This window comes from Bradysia coprophila, assembly GCF_014529535.1.
Source record: "Bradysia coprophila strain Holo2 chromosome IV unlocalized genomic scaffold, BU_Bcop_v1 contig_144, whole genome shotgun sequence".
Taxonomy (NCBI): Eukaryota; Metazoa; Arthropoda; class Insecta; order Diptera; family Sciaridae; genus Bradysia; species Bradysia coprophila.
The window spans coordinates 336,183-350,662 of NW_023503373.1; the positions used below are offsets into that span (position 1 = coordinate 336,183).

The 14,480-nt window shown below is 34.6% G+C and overlaps 2 protein-coding genes across 2 annotated transcripts; both read right to left on the minus strand.

Annotated features, from left to right (window-relative positions):
• Positions 1 to 3,767: 3,767 nt before the first annotated feature.
• On the minus strand, positions 3,768 to 14,068 carry LOC119071400 (tetratricopeptide repeat protein 25-like). The gene is made up of 4 exons (XM_037176276.1): positions 13,949 to 14,068; positions 10,109 to 10,289; positions 7,048 to 7,137; positions 3,768 to 4,711 (listed from the first exon to the last, which is right to left on the minus strand). Exons 2-4 carry the CDS (start codon positions 10,232 to 10,234, stop codon positions 4,076 to 4,078), a joined length of 852 nt encoding a protein of 283 aa, XP_037032171.1. The 5' UTR covers positions 10,235 to 10,289; positions 13,949 to 14,068; the 3' UTR covers positions 3,768 to 4,075.
• On the minus strand, positions 7,144 to 8,144 carry LOC119071401. Its single transcript, XM_037176277.1, has 3 exons — positions 7,604 to 8,144; positions 7,448 to 7,545; positions 7,144 to 7,385 (listed from the first exon to the last, which is right to left on the minus strand). The coding sequence occupies exons 1-3, from the start codon at positions 7,822 to 7,824 to the stop codon at positions 7,207 to 7,209; spliced, it is 498 nt and encodes a 165-aa protein (XP_037032172.1). The 5' UTR covers positions 7,825 to 8,144; the 3' UTR covers positions 7,144 to 7,206.
• Positions 14,069 to 14,480: the final 412 nt, after the last annotated feature.

The window sequence follows — 14,480 nt, forward strand, 5'->3', positions numbered from 1 at the left end:
CTTATCAATAAAATGGTCACGTGTCGAATATCCAATACACGTGACTTATCAATAAAACGTTCACGTGTCGAAAATGTACGCACGTGCTTTCACCGATTAAATGAAACGTATTACAGCCTGGGACAGTCAAAAAAGTGCATTTTTATTCTATACGTGTTTCATCGATTTCAGCTGTTTTACCATTGTAATTTGTATTGTTAAAACAGCTGAAATCGATAAACACGAAAATAAAAAAAAAACACTTTTTTGACTGGCCTTGGCTGTAAGAGCTAAATTGTTGCCTACCTCTGGACGCAAAATTATTACTGTTTTTTGGACTCGTTGTGAACCCACAAAGCTTTCTTTTTAGTGAATTTGAGTGAATTGAGTATTTTTTATAAAAATAGAGCTGCCTCGACTTGATTTTAGAAAAAGTACGACCATCGTTTGGTGTTAAAATGTGTCAGCTTAGCTGCCTCAGCTATCAGTAAAAAATTGAAATGTCAATGGATATGTACCTAGGTCCGATAAAACTCGATATTTCACGACACATATTTTCAGTTTTCTCGAATAAACCCTTGAATAAACCCTCGCATAAACTACGAAAATTAGAATGTATAGCATATTTGCGCAAGTATGAACCCCTATTTGTGAACCGGCGATACGTACTTTATGAATTTGAAAGAATTTATTATTTTGTGAGCTCGTGCTCATGCGCGAGCCGTGAAGTAGGTATCACCAAAAACATTGGGATATTATATAGGTCTCTTCCAAGGCCGTTCAAAATGTCAATCGTCATCCACAGAGAAGCCAACACAACCTCACTTTGAAGTTTTAACGAACAAATTTGTTTAAGTTGCGGTTATGTTTGCTTCTGTGGATGACGGTCGGTTGTTTTCGGCCTGTCAAAATTCGTTTTTACCTTACGATGGAAGAAACCTATTCGACCGATAGAAAAATCCAATACTACCGATAAAAAATAATAAACTACCGATAAAAGTAGCACCGATAAAAAATAATAAAATACCGATAGAAATGAGGTACACATCGCTGGCACCTCTTCCAGCTGGATGCTGGTTGACGACGAAGTTGACACGAGTTCCACCACCTCAACATACTTTTTTTTGAAACGTGATGTGGAATATCTTAGAACAACTCAAGATTGTGTTGAGTTGAGTTAAGATTGAGGCCGTAAAAGCGTTTTGTGGTTTCTATGGAAATCATCCTTTTACGAAATGGAACGTAAATGTGGTTAGCTCATTCCTAGGGAATTCATGCTTTTACGAAATGTAACGTGAAGGAGTTTAGTTCGTCCCTACATAATTCAACTTTTTACAAAAATAAATACCAATTTTCATTGTACATAGAAAGCGTTTTAACACGCCGAGCGATCTGGACCATTGCCCCGGAGTTATTTAGGAGTTTTTTTTTTCTCGCACAGTCTACTAATTAGTCCTTTTACAAAATGTCACAGACAGAGAAATACTCCGCCTTAAATGGTGGAGGTGCCATCGACATATATCTCGTTTCTATCGGTATTTTATTATTTTTTATCGGTGCTAATTTTATCAGTAGTTCATTATTTTTTATCGGTAGTATTGAATTAAATTATCGGTCATTTACCAGTCGAGCTGGAAGTCTTGTATAAGCATATAAAAAACTTTTTTATGATGCATTTTGAAAAGGAATCTGATTCTATGACTTCCTGTCGTATTTCGTATGAGGAACATCTCACATTGTGCAAGTAAAATATTTTTTGGCGATTTGATTTTTGACCATACTTCACGGGAATGTTCGATTTGTATGTTCCAAATAAATTTTTTAAGAAATTTCTCAAATTCTAATTATCAAAGATAAATAAATCAAATATTTAACCTGTTTCCAGAATGGGCACTTAATATCTTTCGTGCCCATGTCTTTTATTATAAGCGTTTCGTCCTGGCAAAATGACTGTGGGAAAGTTTGTTGTTGTCTTCCTGAATAGTATACCTATTTTTTCTTGAGATATCCCGTCGTGTCTACTGTATTCATATTTTGCTCTATGCGTATGTCTTTTATGCAATTTATTACCGTGAGAAAATTACTTTTTAAAGAAATGTTTTGAGAAATGCGAGCTATTATATGTAAAGTGAGATTGTGTCAAATGAATTGAGAGCACATCTTCGACCTAATCTAAGGTTTAAAAGATACAAAATTTGTATTTAATAATCTTCGTTTCAACTTGAAACTTTAAAATGTTCTACAAGCCTAGAAGAGTTAGCTACTGTGGTCTTATATAGCCAATTATGTTGAAACTAATGAAGTAGAAAACTTTGCAACTATGTGTTGATAAGACTCATAGCAAATGAAGCCACTGACTCGTCGATAAAAACCGTCAATTTATTTGATGTCAGTGAAAAGGTTTGATATAAAAGTGATCCAGACATGCTAAACAACATTTGATATTTAAAAAAATATAAAATCAGCACACCCTTAAGACTTATTGTATGGCAAATTCGTTCACTCAGAATTAAATTCAATAAAAATGCACCAAAATTACTGATAGAACCAACGCACTCCAAGAGTTTTAACTTTAGCGTAACACCGAGAGGAACAACTGGAGTCTTTTAATATTAAGAAACGTTTGTTTGAAGAAATGCTGATGATGATTCTGTAAGTGTCAGGCAGGAGCGCTTGATTTGACTAAGAATATGAATTATCTAGTATAGCCTTATACTTTGCGAATATAATTAATTCAATTTATGTCAGTCTTCATTTAACTCATTTTCATACAGTGTATAAGGTCCCTTATTGGACTTATTGGACCGCTCCCGCCTGGTTTATTATACTCTGCCGTGGTAAGTGTACAAAGTACACAAAATAGACAGAAAATCATAACTTTATGTACAGTCCCTGCCAAAATTTTGAAATCATTTCTTCACAAAAACATAACATTTCTGCAAATACATGATATTTCATGAACAATACCAGACCTCAACAAAAATATTCTGTTTGAACATGAAATTCAAATGCTTCTTGCAAACGGGGTTCTCTTTTCCTTTTTTTCCTATGCGGTTTATTCGTAGAAGGACTTTGTCGGTACAAGTTTGTGCATGTTGGTGTTTGTTGCATTTCATGCACATGCATGCATATTCACGTTCTATGATGAATGCAAGGAAGTGGTGGGGATAGTTGTGCCTATAATAGGATATTCCTGCGAAAGACTGATCATTGATAGTTTTGACTCCGTCATGGCAATTCCTTTCGTCGACAATGAAAAGCATTACCCAAAAAAGGTTGATTTTGAACAGAGCAGCATCATACAGCATACACCAAGCATGCAGTTTTGCTGTTTGTGTTGGTATGAGAACCATAAATATGACGATTTTTGGTGAAAAATTTATTGGTTTTTTTTTGCATTTTACAGCTTAATGCCATCACCGGTCTCACATTCTTTTTCGTCGGCCAGAATAAGTGCCGATACGAGTGATGAACTGCGTGAAATACAACACTGACTTTTTGTTGATGACATGACGACGCTAGGGAGTAAAATTAAAACTATCAATCAAAAATAAGATGCGGACACTCGGGAAACCACAGCGCCACCAATGGTTAAGTCCAATTATTGGACACTAGCAGTGGCAACTAGATCGCCGCGCTGTTGTAATGGGTACCGCAATAACTGGAAGCTTTTTACTTTATGGACCGATCGATCGATGGACGCGCGGTTCATCCGATAGACATTTTTGTTGAATATGCAAATATGTTCAATACATTTCAATTTTGATTAAATAAAATGTAAAAAGTAATAAAATGTTTTTTATTATCATCTTGATCGAGTCTTCCAATTCACCATAACTCAAGAATATATTCAACAATTTACTTAAAACACGAAGAAAATAATTCTTGGTTGAAGTAGTGCAATGTTATCGAAGTGTTGTCCATTTTTAAAATTTTTTTGTTTTATTGTGTGCAATTGGTGAAAAAAGTTGATGAAAAACACGAAAGAAGTTGCTGAAATAGACAATTATTAAGAAATTTAAGTATGAATCGATGACGATGTGCGTGGTCTTCTAAGAGTATGAGAAAATTTTGCAAGGAAAGTTTCGCTAATAAATTAGGTGTACCACTTCGGTAGTGGTGTGTCTATAATTTTAGTTTTCTTCGGAGCGGCCGTACACGGTCTCTGTTGTCGCCAAAATTCTTGCCGATTATTCAAAAATTGAACTGCGTCCCTGGCTAACGACGAAATGTTTTCCGCACCGTTGTCAGCTCTCTTCAAATCAGGATGTTTTAGCAGATTTTCTAAATACTCCTTGTCAACACAGAGTTCACCGAGTAGTTTTCGAGCTTCTCTTTTTTCAGCACTAACTTTCGCTGTTCTTGGTCGAACTTTCGGCTGTGTTGATCTGGATGATGAATGCTTGTCGGACTTTCCGCTAGCTGGTTTTGAGCTACTCTCTGGCTTTGAGCTGCTGTCAGGTTTCGAAGCGCTATCTAGTTTCGAGCCACTATCTGGTTTTGAGCTTGAAGGTTTTGACGGCTTTTTGGGGAAGCCACCGATTGTTTTTTCGATAGCTTCTTGGCTCTTTTGAACACCCAAACGAAAACTGTTAAGTTCAGGGCGTAATTTCAATCCACGGTGAAAGAACATCAGACTGTGCTCAAACTGTCCGAGAAAGTAGAGAGATTCGGCCTTTTGATAAATTGCGCGAATGTTGCTTTTATCGGCACTCAGCGCTGTTTCGGCATCCTAAAAAAAGTTCAGAAATAGTTAATCAAAGAATCATGTCCGGAGCGATAGCGGAGGACTTGACGCAGTCTAATTTCCAAAAAAAGAACGAAGAATTTTTTTTGAGACGCGGCAACTATATATAGGCGAGAATTTAAGTTTCTTTCCTTTGGCCTGTATCACCACAAATCCTATTCTATCTTATTCGCGCTTCAAATACGAGCAAAACGAGCTATCACTCGACTATGTAACTTTAAAATTGCCGGAGATACATCGTTTTGAAGTTGGTCACTTTGATAGAAAATGCACCAAATTAACGTTTTCCAAACAATCAAAATCTTTCAACTTACTCTGTATGTTTCTATCTGTCTATCTGTCTATCTGTCTATCTGTCTATCTGTCTATCTATCGACGGTCGATCTCGGAAACTAGTCAGCCAATCTCCATGAAATTTTGCAGGAACCTCAGGGTGGGCATAAAAATGAAAATGTGATACGCCATTACCCCAGGAAAAACCAGAATTTTGTTTTATTGGCCTCGAAGTGGTTTCTGAGTGTGGTTTTCGAGGGTCGGGAACGCGTTTTCGGCTGTAGCTTAGCTGTATTGAAACCTACAGAGGCGTGCGACCCATCAAATGAAAGGTATTCGTAACACGATTCGAACAAAAAAATAATTAAAAAAATCGGGGCAGATTCGTTTGAGCTAGAGTGATTAGAGTGAGATTTTGAGCTACTCGAGCGTAGGATGAAAGGACTAATATTTTTTGGGTTATGAGAGATAGAGAATTACTTTCTTCGACAAAGTCTCAGAGTTTTACGAGTAGAACAGAGGGTCATATGTGAAAAATGTCGAAAGTTGGAAATGGGTGGGTCAATTATGTTTTTAGAGGTATTTCTTGAATGGTGACAGATAGAGAGTTACTTTCTTCGGCAAAGTCTCAGAGTTTTACGAGTAGAACAGTGGGGCATTTGTGAAAAATGTCGAAAGTTGGAAATGGGTGGGTCAATTGGGCTTTTGGAGATATTTCTTGAATGGTGGCAGATAGAGAATTGCTTTCGTCAAATTTTCGATTTTCGTCAAATTTTCTGAATTTCGTCAGATTTTGGAATTTCGTCAAATTTTCGATTTTCGTCAAATTTTCGAATTTCGTCAAATTTCGTCAAATTTTCAAATTTCATCAAATTTTCAAATTTCGTCAAATTTTCAAATTTCGTCAAATTTTCGAATTTCGTCAAATTATCAAATTTCGTCAAATTTTCAAATTTCGTCAAATTTTCGAATTTCGTCAAATTACAGTGAACGACATCTCAAATGTCTCACTGTCAAATTTTTCTGAGAATTTTATTGTGTCATTGCAAATTCACAATGACATTCTCTGAAAAAAATGACAGTGAGACATTTGAGATGTCGTTCACTGTATAAAATTTCGTCAAATTTTCAAATTTCGTCAAATTTTCAAATTTTCAAATTTCGTCAAATTTTCGAATTTCGTCAAATTTCGTCAAATTTTCGAATTTCGTCAAATTTTCGAATTTCATCAAATTTTTGAATTTCGTCAAATTTTCAAATTTCGTCAAATTTTCGATTTTCGTAAAATTTTTGAATTAAAACTGTAAACTGTTATAAAAAGCAGTGTTGACTACATTTCTAAAACGACTGATATCCCAACAAAAATCTCTTCGAGAAAAGTGTGACGCAGTCTTTGAAATACAATTTCTAAAATGAATGATATCGCTAGAGTTGACGCTTTCAGCTTCGTTACGCAAAAATTAAATTTTACACCCAATTAGTTCAAACAAGCTGGCTTAAGTTTTCTCATCATCTGCCAAATAATTTTTACAAAAAAAAATTTAGACTGGAAACAACCAAAATTTTACCAAAAAAATCTGCGTCGCATGTGGTAGATAAATTTTCTTGCTGGTCTGTTCCTGAACATCTGCCACTTTGCGACGCAGATTTTTTTGGTAAAATTTTGGTTGTTTACAGTCTAAATTTTTTTTTGTAAAAATTATTTGGCAGATGATGAGAAAACTTAAGCCAGCTTGTTTGAACTAATTGGGTGTAAAATTTAATTTTTGCGTAACGAAGCTGAAAGCGTCAACTCTAGCGATATCATTCATTTTAGAAATTGTATTTCAAAGACTGCGTCACACTTTTCTCGAAGAGATTTTTGTTGGGATATCATTTTTCCTAACGAAGACTGAAAGGCTATTTTAGAGAATGAGAGGTCGCCAGCTGGTGTCGGAAGAGAGTTCTTCATTCGAATTCCCTAGAAAAGTCTTTCAGCAAAGGTTCAACATATTCTCTAGCGTTTGTGTAGGAGAGGTCTACTTATAGTGATATATCTGATAAATTACCTCAAGTCCTTTCGCCGGATCACCCAACAATAGATAACATTTACTTCGAGCCACCAACGCATTTTGATCAGAAGGATTTAGCTCTAGGGCCTAGAAACAAAGTGAAATGAAAATCAATAATCTGCGGTAATTTGGCACGTTAGAATGAATTCAACGAATTCAGATTGATTTAATTGCCTTGGAAATGAAAACAATAGCAATTTCCGTGTTCCCGTTTTTATACTCTTTTAGACCGAGCTCGAAAAGAGCTCCAGGCTCTGCTTCATCGGGAATTTGAAGTGCCTCGGTACGATCTTGTCGGCGTTTAGTTATTAGACTTTGCTTTATGTCGTAGCTACCTATTTGGAATGAAAACTATTTGAAAAACGATTTCTCAGTGATGCCAAACAATTCAAAAGACCCAAGCTAACTGCAGCAGCACGATCCTTATCAGTATAAATCTCGTCCAAATACTCTTTCCTCTTCTTTTTCGTTTTATTATCGAATCCCATCGAAGTGCTAAAGCAATTCATTTTTTTGAGTAAATTGACGAAACATAATTATGATTTCAACTAACCCTTGAAACCAGTCCACATTTTTCGCTCGTCTATTAGGAGTTTTGTCACTTCCCTCTGATCTACCTTCTGATATTTGTTTAGTTAAATCAGGTTTTTGTTGTGTATAGACAGACTTATAAGGAGTATCTCCCTCTTCGTCAGCTTTCAAACCCACTCGGACAAAACTTTGCAGGAATTCTGAATCACGATCTGGTCCCAATATATCTCTGACTTTTGTCATTTTTTAAGTAAATTGATTTTTCCTTCAAGTTTTCACAAAACTACACTACTCTACTCAATCAAATTTATTCAAAAGTATTTCTCCCGAGTTAATAAAACGAAAATTAATTTCGTAAATTCCAAACACCCCTTCTACCAAAAACTTTCTGTGATAAATGAGCCACAAACTCTATTAATTCCAACACTTAAATATTATAGCGAATTATCAAACACCAAAAGTGTAATGAAGCTATGGTTACCATTTGAGAATCAATTTTTACACTCGTACGTGACGAAGGGAAATTTTAGGCACGTTGAATGTATTAGATTTCGAAGACAACAATGTTCTTGGTTGTAAACGCTTTACTTTTGTTTTGAGAATAGTTGGATCTAGGATATATTGGGATCCGAGAATTTGGCACACGGGAAGGGGGTGCCAAATTCCGTACATGAAGTGGAATCTAGCACATGTGCCAGATTACCTTTTTTTCCTAGGTTTTTGAGAATTTGGCACACGCAACGAAGCTTGTGTGCCAGTTTTGTGCTAACTCATTTTAATCTGGAAGTTATGATTGAGTCTGTGAGTCAATAAATTTGTCATTTTACGAGTTTTCGCAGTCAAAACTAAGAAATTTGTCTTTTTACAAAATGACGCAAAAAAGCTATGGCTTTGAAGGCATCGAGATAAATTCAATAATTTGTCTCCAAACTAGAAAATTCGTCCTTTTACGAAATCTTGCATAAAAGTTGCGCTGTCTTGGAGGAATTGTCGTTTTCCGACCCTATTGAGCAATCTTCGTCGAGCAGCTAAACGTTGTTCCTCGAATCGAAACATCACAATTCCCTAATTTTTGCCAAGCCTTCCCTTTATAGGTAAATAATGTTGACTAATAGTGACAGTCGGCTAACTATTACACCATTCACTTTTATTTATTTTTCTATTATGGCTACCGTGTGCCAATTTCCAAAGTTGCATGGTGCCAAATTACTCTTCAGATGGTGAATCTGGCACTGTGCTAAATTCACATTACAGTGGAAACTGGCACGCATCAAACTTGCATGGTGCCAATTTACCCTACCCCCTCATTCAATCATCTTGTTCGTTCATAAACTTAGGAGCGAGTTTATATGAAATGGTCTTTTCGGTTGTTCCTAACGTTGTAAGTAGCTTGAAGAAATACAGTTCGATTCCGAATTTTTGTTAATGAAAAAGCTGGTCATAACTAAATGTGCGGCGCAAAATCTTTTACTTCGATAATCTTAACATCCGTTTTTCTATAAAAGAGGTAATTAGTCAGAGTTCATAGCTGAATTTTGTTATTGTTCTAAAACGACTACAAAAATCACTATAATCAAGAAAAAATACCCGCCGGTCAAAATTGTACAAAGGCTACAAAGGTCAGTAGACTTATAGAAATAGAAAGACGAAATATTTTAATACAACCGACCTATCACCTATCAAAAACGGCTTGATAAGGGCTCAAACAACGGGTGTAAAAGAGCCCATATACTAAAAGACGAAGACTGTAATTAGATGGCTAACTGGATCACCTGCCTATACTTGTTTAAAAAATGTAATAATTGAAACAATTTTAACTTTCGCAGTATTTTTATAAAAAACATTTTCCCACGCCTTTGAACAAAAAAAATCTCACGCTTTTGAATAACACATTTTTTATTCAGATGACCTTCTTATTAATCCCTTTTTACCTGACGATCAATTTTTGATATGAATGAAAGGTTATTATCTTTCGTTTTTTATTTTATTTTTTAGAATTTTTTTATCGTCCCATTTTTGTAACGTTTTTCCACACAAACTTTTGTGTCATTTCAATAAAAAATGTATTGTCCATAGAGTTATGAATTAAAATTTATTTCCATCATTATAAGACAGGCACTGGTAAATCAAAATTGACAAGTGGCTATTGGAGTTTTATCCGACGCTAAGGTCGTAGGAAACAATATATTCTTTTCTATTTAAAAAAACAATACTTCTTTGTAGTACTTAGACTTAGAAGGAAATCCCTAAAATATTTAACAGATTTTTCAGAAAATAAATAATAAACGTTTTATGTTATTCCCTGCTATAATCAAAGAAAATAACATCAACCCTAACCTAAAACAGCTTTTTATTTCAATTTCATTATCATGTTTATCAACCCTAAAGCCATCAGCTTTCAAAATGTTGAACTTATTTTCATCGTGACAAAAGTTCGCAGCAAAAAGCTTCAACATTGAAGCTCAGACATTAGCAAAATCGAATATATCCGATACAACTTTTGTCGAATCGAAAAAAGCATATTTACCTTGTTGTAAACATTTAAAGCTCTATGATAATTGCGAACTTTCATGTGATTCGAAGCTTCGTCACACAGTAACTTGCAACATGTATCGATCTCGTCTTGAGGGTCGACTACTTTCTTTCGAGTCATTGTTGTCGAATATGTTTTACTTTATGTCCTTTAGAGTTGTTGTGTGATGGAATATCTAAAATTTAAAATGGAAACATTAATGAAGTCACTTCGTTCAAGCTACAAATTGAGCCTAAAATCAATCATCCACGTAAATACCTCTAACAATTTTCAGATTGCTTGGTAAGGAGATATTGCACCGTCCGCGACTGAATCAGAAGTACTGATAAATTATTGTTCGCATTCATATTGGAAACAAATAAATTTTCCCACGAAAATTATTTCCAATTGATTTTATCAATAATGTACAGCACAGACATGCATTTTAATTTGATGTACAAATACTATCAGCTTGTTATGCTCCTACCCAATGAACAAAAATGTTCATATTTATCGTCTACCATCATAAGTCATTTATTATTTGATTACTAATTCACATGCTAACAACCAAAAAGCTTTAATACAACTTTATTGACCTGGAGTAAGCATGAAAACATAAGAAATTGATAGAAGCAAAATTGAAAATTCTGCTTTATGTTTTCTTACAACTTTTTACTGGAAATTTATTGTAATTTATGTGGTATAGTATAGTCGATTATCAAATTACATTATAGTTTCTCGTCCGGGAAAACTTTTTGGATTTAATAGGCGACATCGTAAACTGGTGGTGGATAAATGATTGGTAAATGCGTGAATGATAAAAAGAGGTTTGGAACTTTTTACGTACAGCTGCATTTCAGAAAGAAATTAATGGTCGAAGTCAAAACTATCGACAAATAATAGTATTTTTCGTACCAAGACAGGAAATTAGGACGTGTGCTGAAAAAATCCATTTCCTGTCGAGGTACATACGAACAACGTTTTGTGCATCGGACAACTGAAATTGAAACACATCAATTTACTTGAAAACATACACACTTCACATTCACCATAATCAATCGTATAGTCATAGAAAAATTCATGGAATTCTTTTCCCGCACTATAAATCGTAAAGAAATGAAGTTTTTTCCCGCACGATATATAGTTCGGGAAAAATTGACATTTCTTAATGAAAAAAAGCATGGCAAAATAGGTCGTATTTCAGTTGTCGGATGCACAAATGACATTTTAATAGTGGAGGAGGAGACCATGTTAAAGGACTCGTCGTATTCGTCTCTGATATCGCAAGCTATAATAGGGGTAAAGTTCGTAAGTATGGTTTTGACATTTCTCCCATATATTTTATGTCAGAGCCTACGAAATCACCATACTCAAGAAATGCTCGAACCATAATGGTTTACCCCTAATGTATAATTATGGCATCGTTTACTTCTTTCGATAAAAAAAATATTCTACATTTTTGAGGACCCATCACTCATTCTTGTCGTGTGGCATTCGGTAACAGATAGATTTAATTCATTAAAAAAATTATATTTACTGAGTCATTTCTTGAACATTTTTTGGAAACGAATCGTCTGAAAGTTTTGCTGATTGCATCCGCCGAGTCTCGCGCCGTTTCGTTCGTTGAGGATTCACGAAACCAAGGTCAAATTTTCAAGGTAAAGTTTTGTGATGTATCGTCTAAGAAGGAAGTGGGATAATGTGAGTGAGATTGACGTGTTATGAGGCTGATTGTATCTCCCGACCGTGTCTTGTCTGCTTTATTGGTCCCTAATCTTCATTCCTATCGATCGAACTTGCACGTGACAGACCAGTCAAAATCGTCTTTACAACGCTTTACTAGTTCAAATGCGTTAGTATACACTGTCTTGCTAAAAGGTGTAATAGGAAGCAACTGATGATGGTCAGACCACGCTGACCTAGGGCCACTATTACAACCTGAGGCCGAAACAGTATCTTTCGATGTTGTGTACATCAACCTTCCATCTATACCCTGTTTGATCTGGCTTTCCGTTTCTGTCTTTGCTGTTCTTACTCTCGATAGTCCTAACACCTACGAGATCTAGGTATGTGCGAATAGTCCGTTGCTAAAGCCGCAACGTTAAAAAGATCGTTATATCAGTTGGGCCGTGCGATAATTTCGTACATTGAGTCATTTAAATAAACATACTTTTCACATTCTATTTTGCTACTATATACTAACTCGTATGTCTTCTTATTATTTTCATAATTAGAAACTAAGGAAACATACATTTTCTTTTTAGGCAAAGCACTGTGCTTCCATTGAAAGCAAAGTTATATCCTTGTTCATGCTTTTTTTTATTGTATATGTATGGATGTTCTATTATGTTATTAAATTTACGACAAAACATGATGAATAATGGATGGATTATTTAAGGAAATTTATTTTTATGTGAATATAAAACGGCAATGAGTTTGCATAAAAGATTTATTTTTAGAACAATGTCGATACTAAGTAGAAAGTCGTTGTCATTGCACTAATTTGTTATTGTGAAATGGAGAACAGTTACTTGAAAACGAATTAAAGCATACGATTATTTCATCTGTTATGGATAGCAACTAAAAAGAAACGATAGGCTTTGAATCTTTATATAAAGTAAAATATCATGCTAACACCAATGAAACAGAAGCTTTTGTTTCAATCTGTTCAAATTATTTAAATCATTGCATAAGATAGAGAATCGTGACTGAGTGACTCATTTTTGGCCAATACATTTTTTAAGTCAACTTTTCACCATGATGCTGTGACGGTCAAATTTTTGCCAAATAAAGACAAAGATCTCGTTGTCCTTCAATTTTCTCAGTATAAAATGTCTTGACAAGAAGTCACTTAGCTTTGCGATCCGGCCATGAAAAACCTTTTCATTTCCAAGATTTTACCAACAAATGCTCTACAGTAACTTCTTCTTTCTTGGTTAGTTATTTATTTCCCTCATCAACGCACTTTAAGCAAGAAAGGTACTCTAAATAGAGTATTGAAACAGGACAGTGTGTACAAAACAAAGTGTATACAACAAATTTTCGAATTGTAAAAATATATGGCAAATTTGTTCATACAAAGTAGTGCTCTATTTGGCAGCTGTCACTCAAAGCACTTTTGCTTGAAGTGCGTTGGGTTAATACATAATATAATATGACTGCGAATAAGTTTAAGTTTTGTATTCTTAAGTTATTCTTGACATATTTTGATTTGATGAAAAGAAATATGAAATGCAAATTTTTTGATGTTAACAAATTTTTGAGTCAAAGTTTATGTCGACTTCGTGATATCAATAACAACTGCGAGTAGCGTGTCGACAAATTGATTTCTTTATTTTTATGTTTCGAAATTCCATTGTTTTTATTAAAATTTATGAAATTGGTTTTGTCGAAAAATGTCTTTACCCAAACATACCGCAAGAAATTATAGAAAAGTATGTTATAGGCTGAGTATATAAACATATTAGAAAGGGATTTAAATCTTTAAATTTGGGTGATTTACTACCTATCCTAAAGCATTGCAATAGAATTTCCACTATGTTTTCCAACTCCCAGTATTACATTCCATCAAATAAAATCGTTACCTATTTTGTGCCGCAAAAATCAGCGGTAATTCCATTTTTGTTAGCGCTGTCCATAACAAATGATTAGCTAATGATATTTAAGTTTAATTCCCCTAAAATTAGAGTCCCGCTGCTTATGGAATCTGCTGAAGATGTCCATTACGTTGAATGTCTGTCTATGTTCACATGCATAATTTACATTGAACACTTATCAAGCTTAACGTGCACAGTAATTTTTCAAAAAATTCGTAAATCGTTGAAAAGAATGTTTGCAGTATATACTAGTTCCTACCTTTAGTCTGCAAATTATCTTGAAATTTTTCGTCCCATTTAAATCATCACTTCAAACAATTTCTTATTCCATCAAATTCTCGTTACAAATTATCCTAGCTAATATGATACTTTCAGTGAAAATCTGATGGATTTCCATATATTTTCGAGACTATCATCAAAAGCACATCGAATGAACAACCACTACCGTAAACCACAACTGCTGTCACGGAAATGCTTTATTATACTGAACATAAATGACTTGCTGAAAATAAAATTTGAAAAACAAAACTGTTGAATTTTCTCTCGTACTAATCGATATGGGGAAAACAATTTCCACAATTTATGGATACGGTACGTGATTAAACAGTGCGATGGAACAATACAAATTGAAATGATGATCAGGGCATTTAATGCTTGCATTTCAGAATATATTGTTTTGATAATAACCGATTGTCGCGATGGTCATCCAGTTACAAGTGTTCCATTCACCGAGCTCTGTCTAATTTTTAGAAAACACAAAATAATATCCAAAATCCTGTTGAAAATAAGCA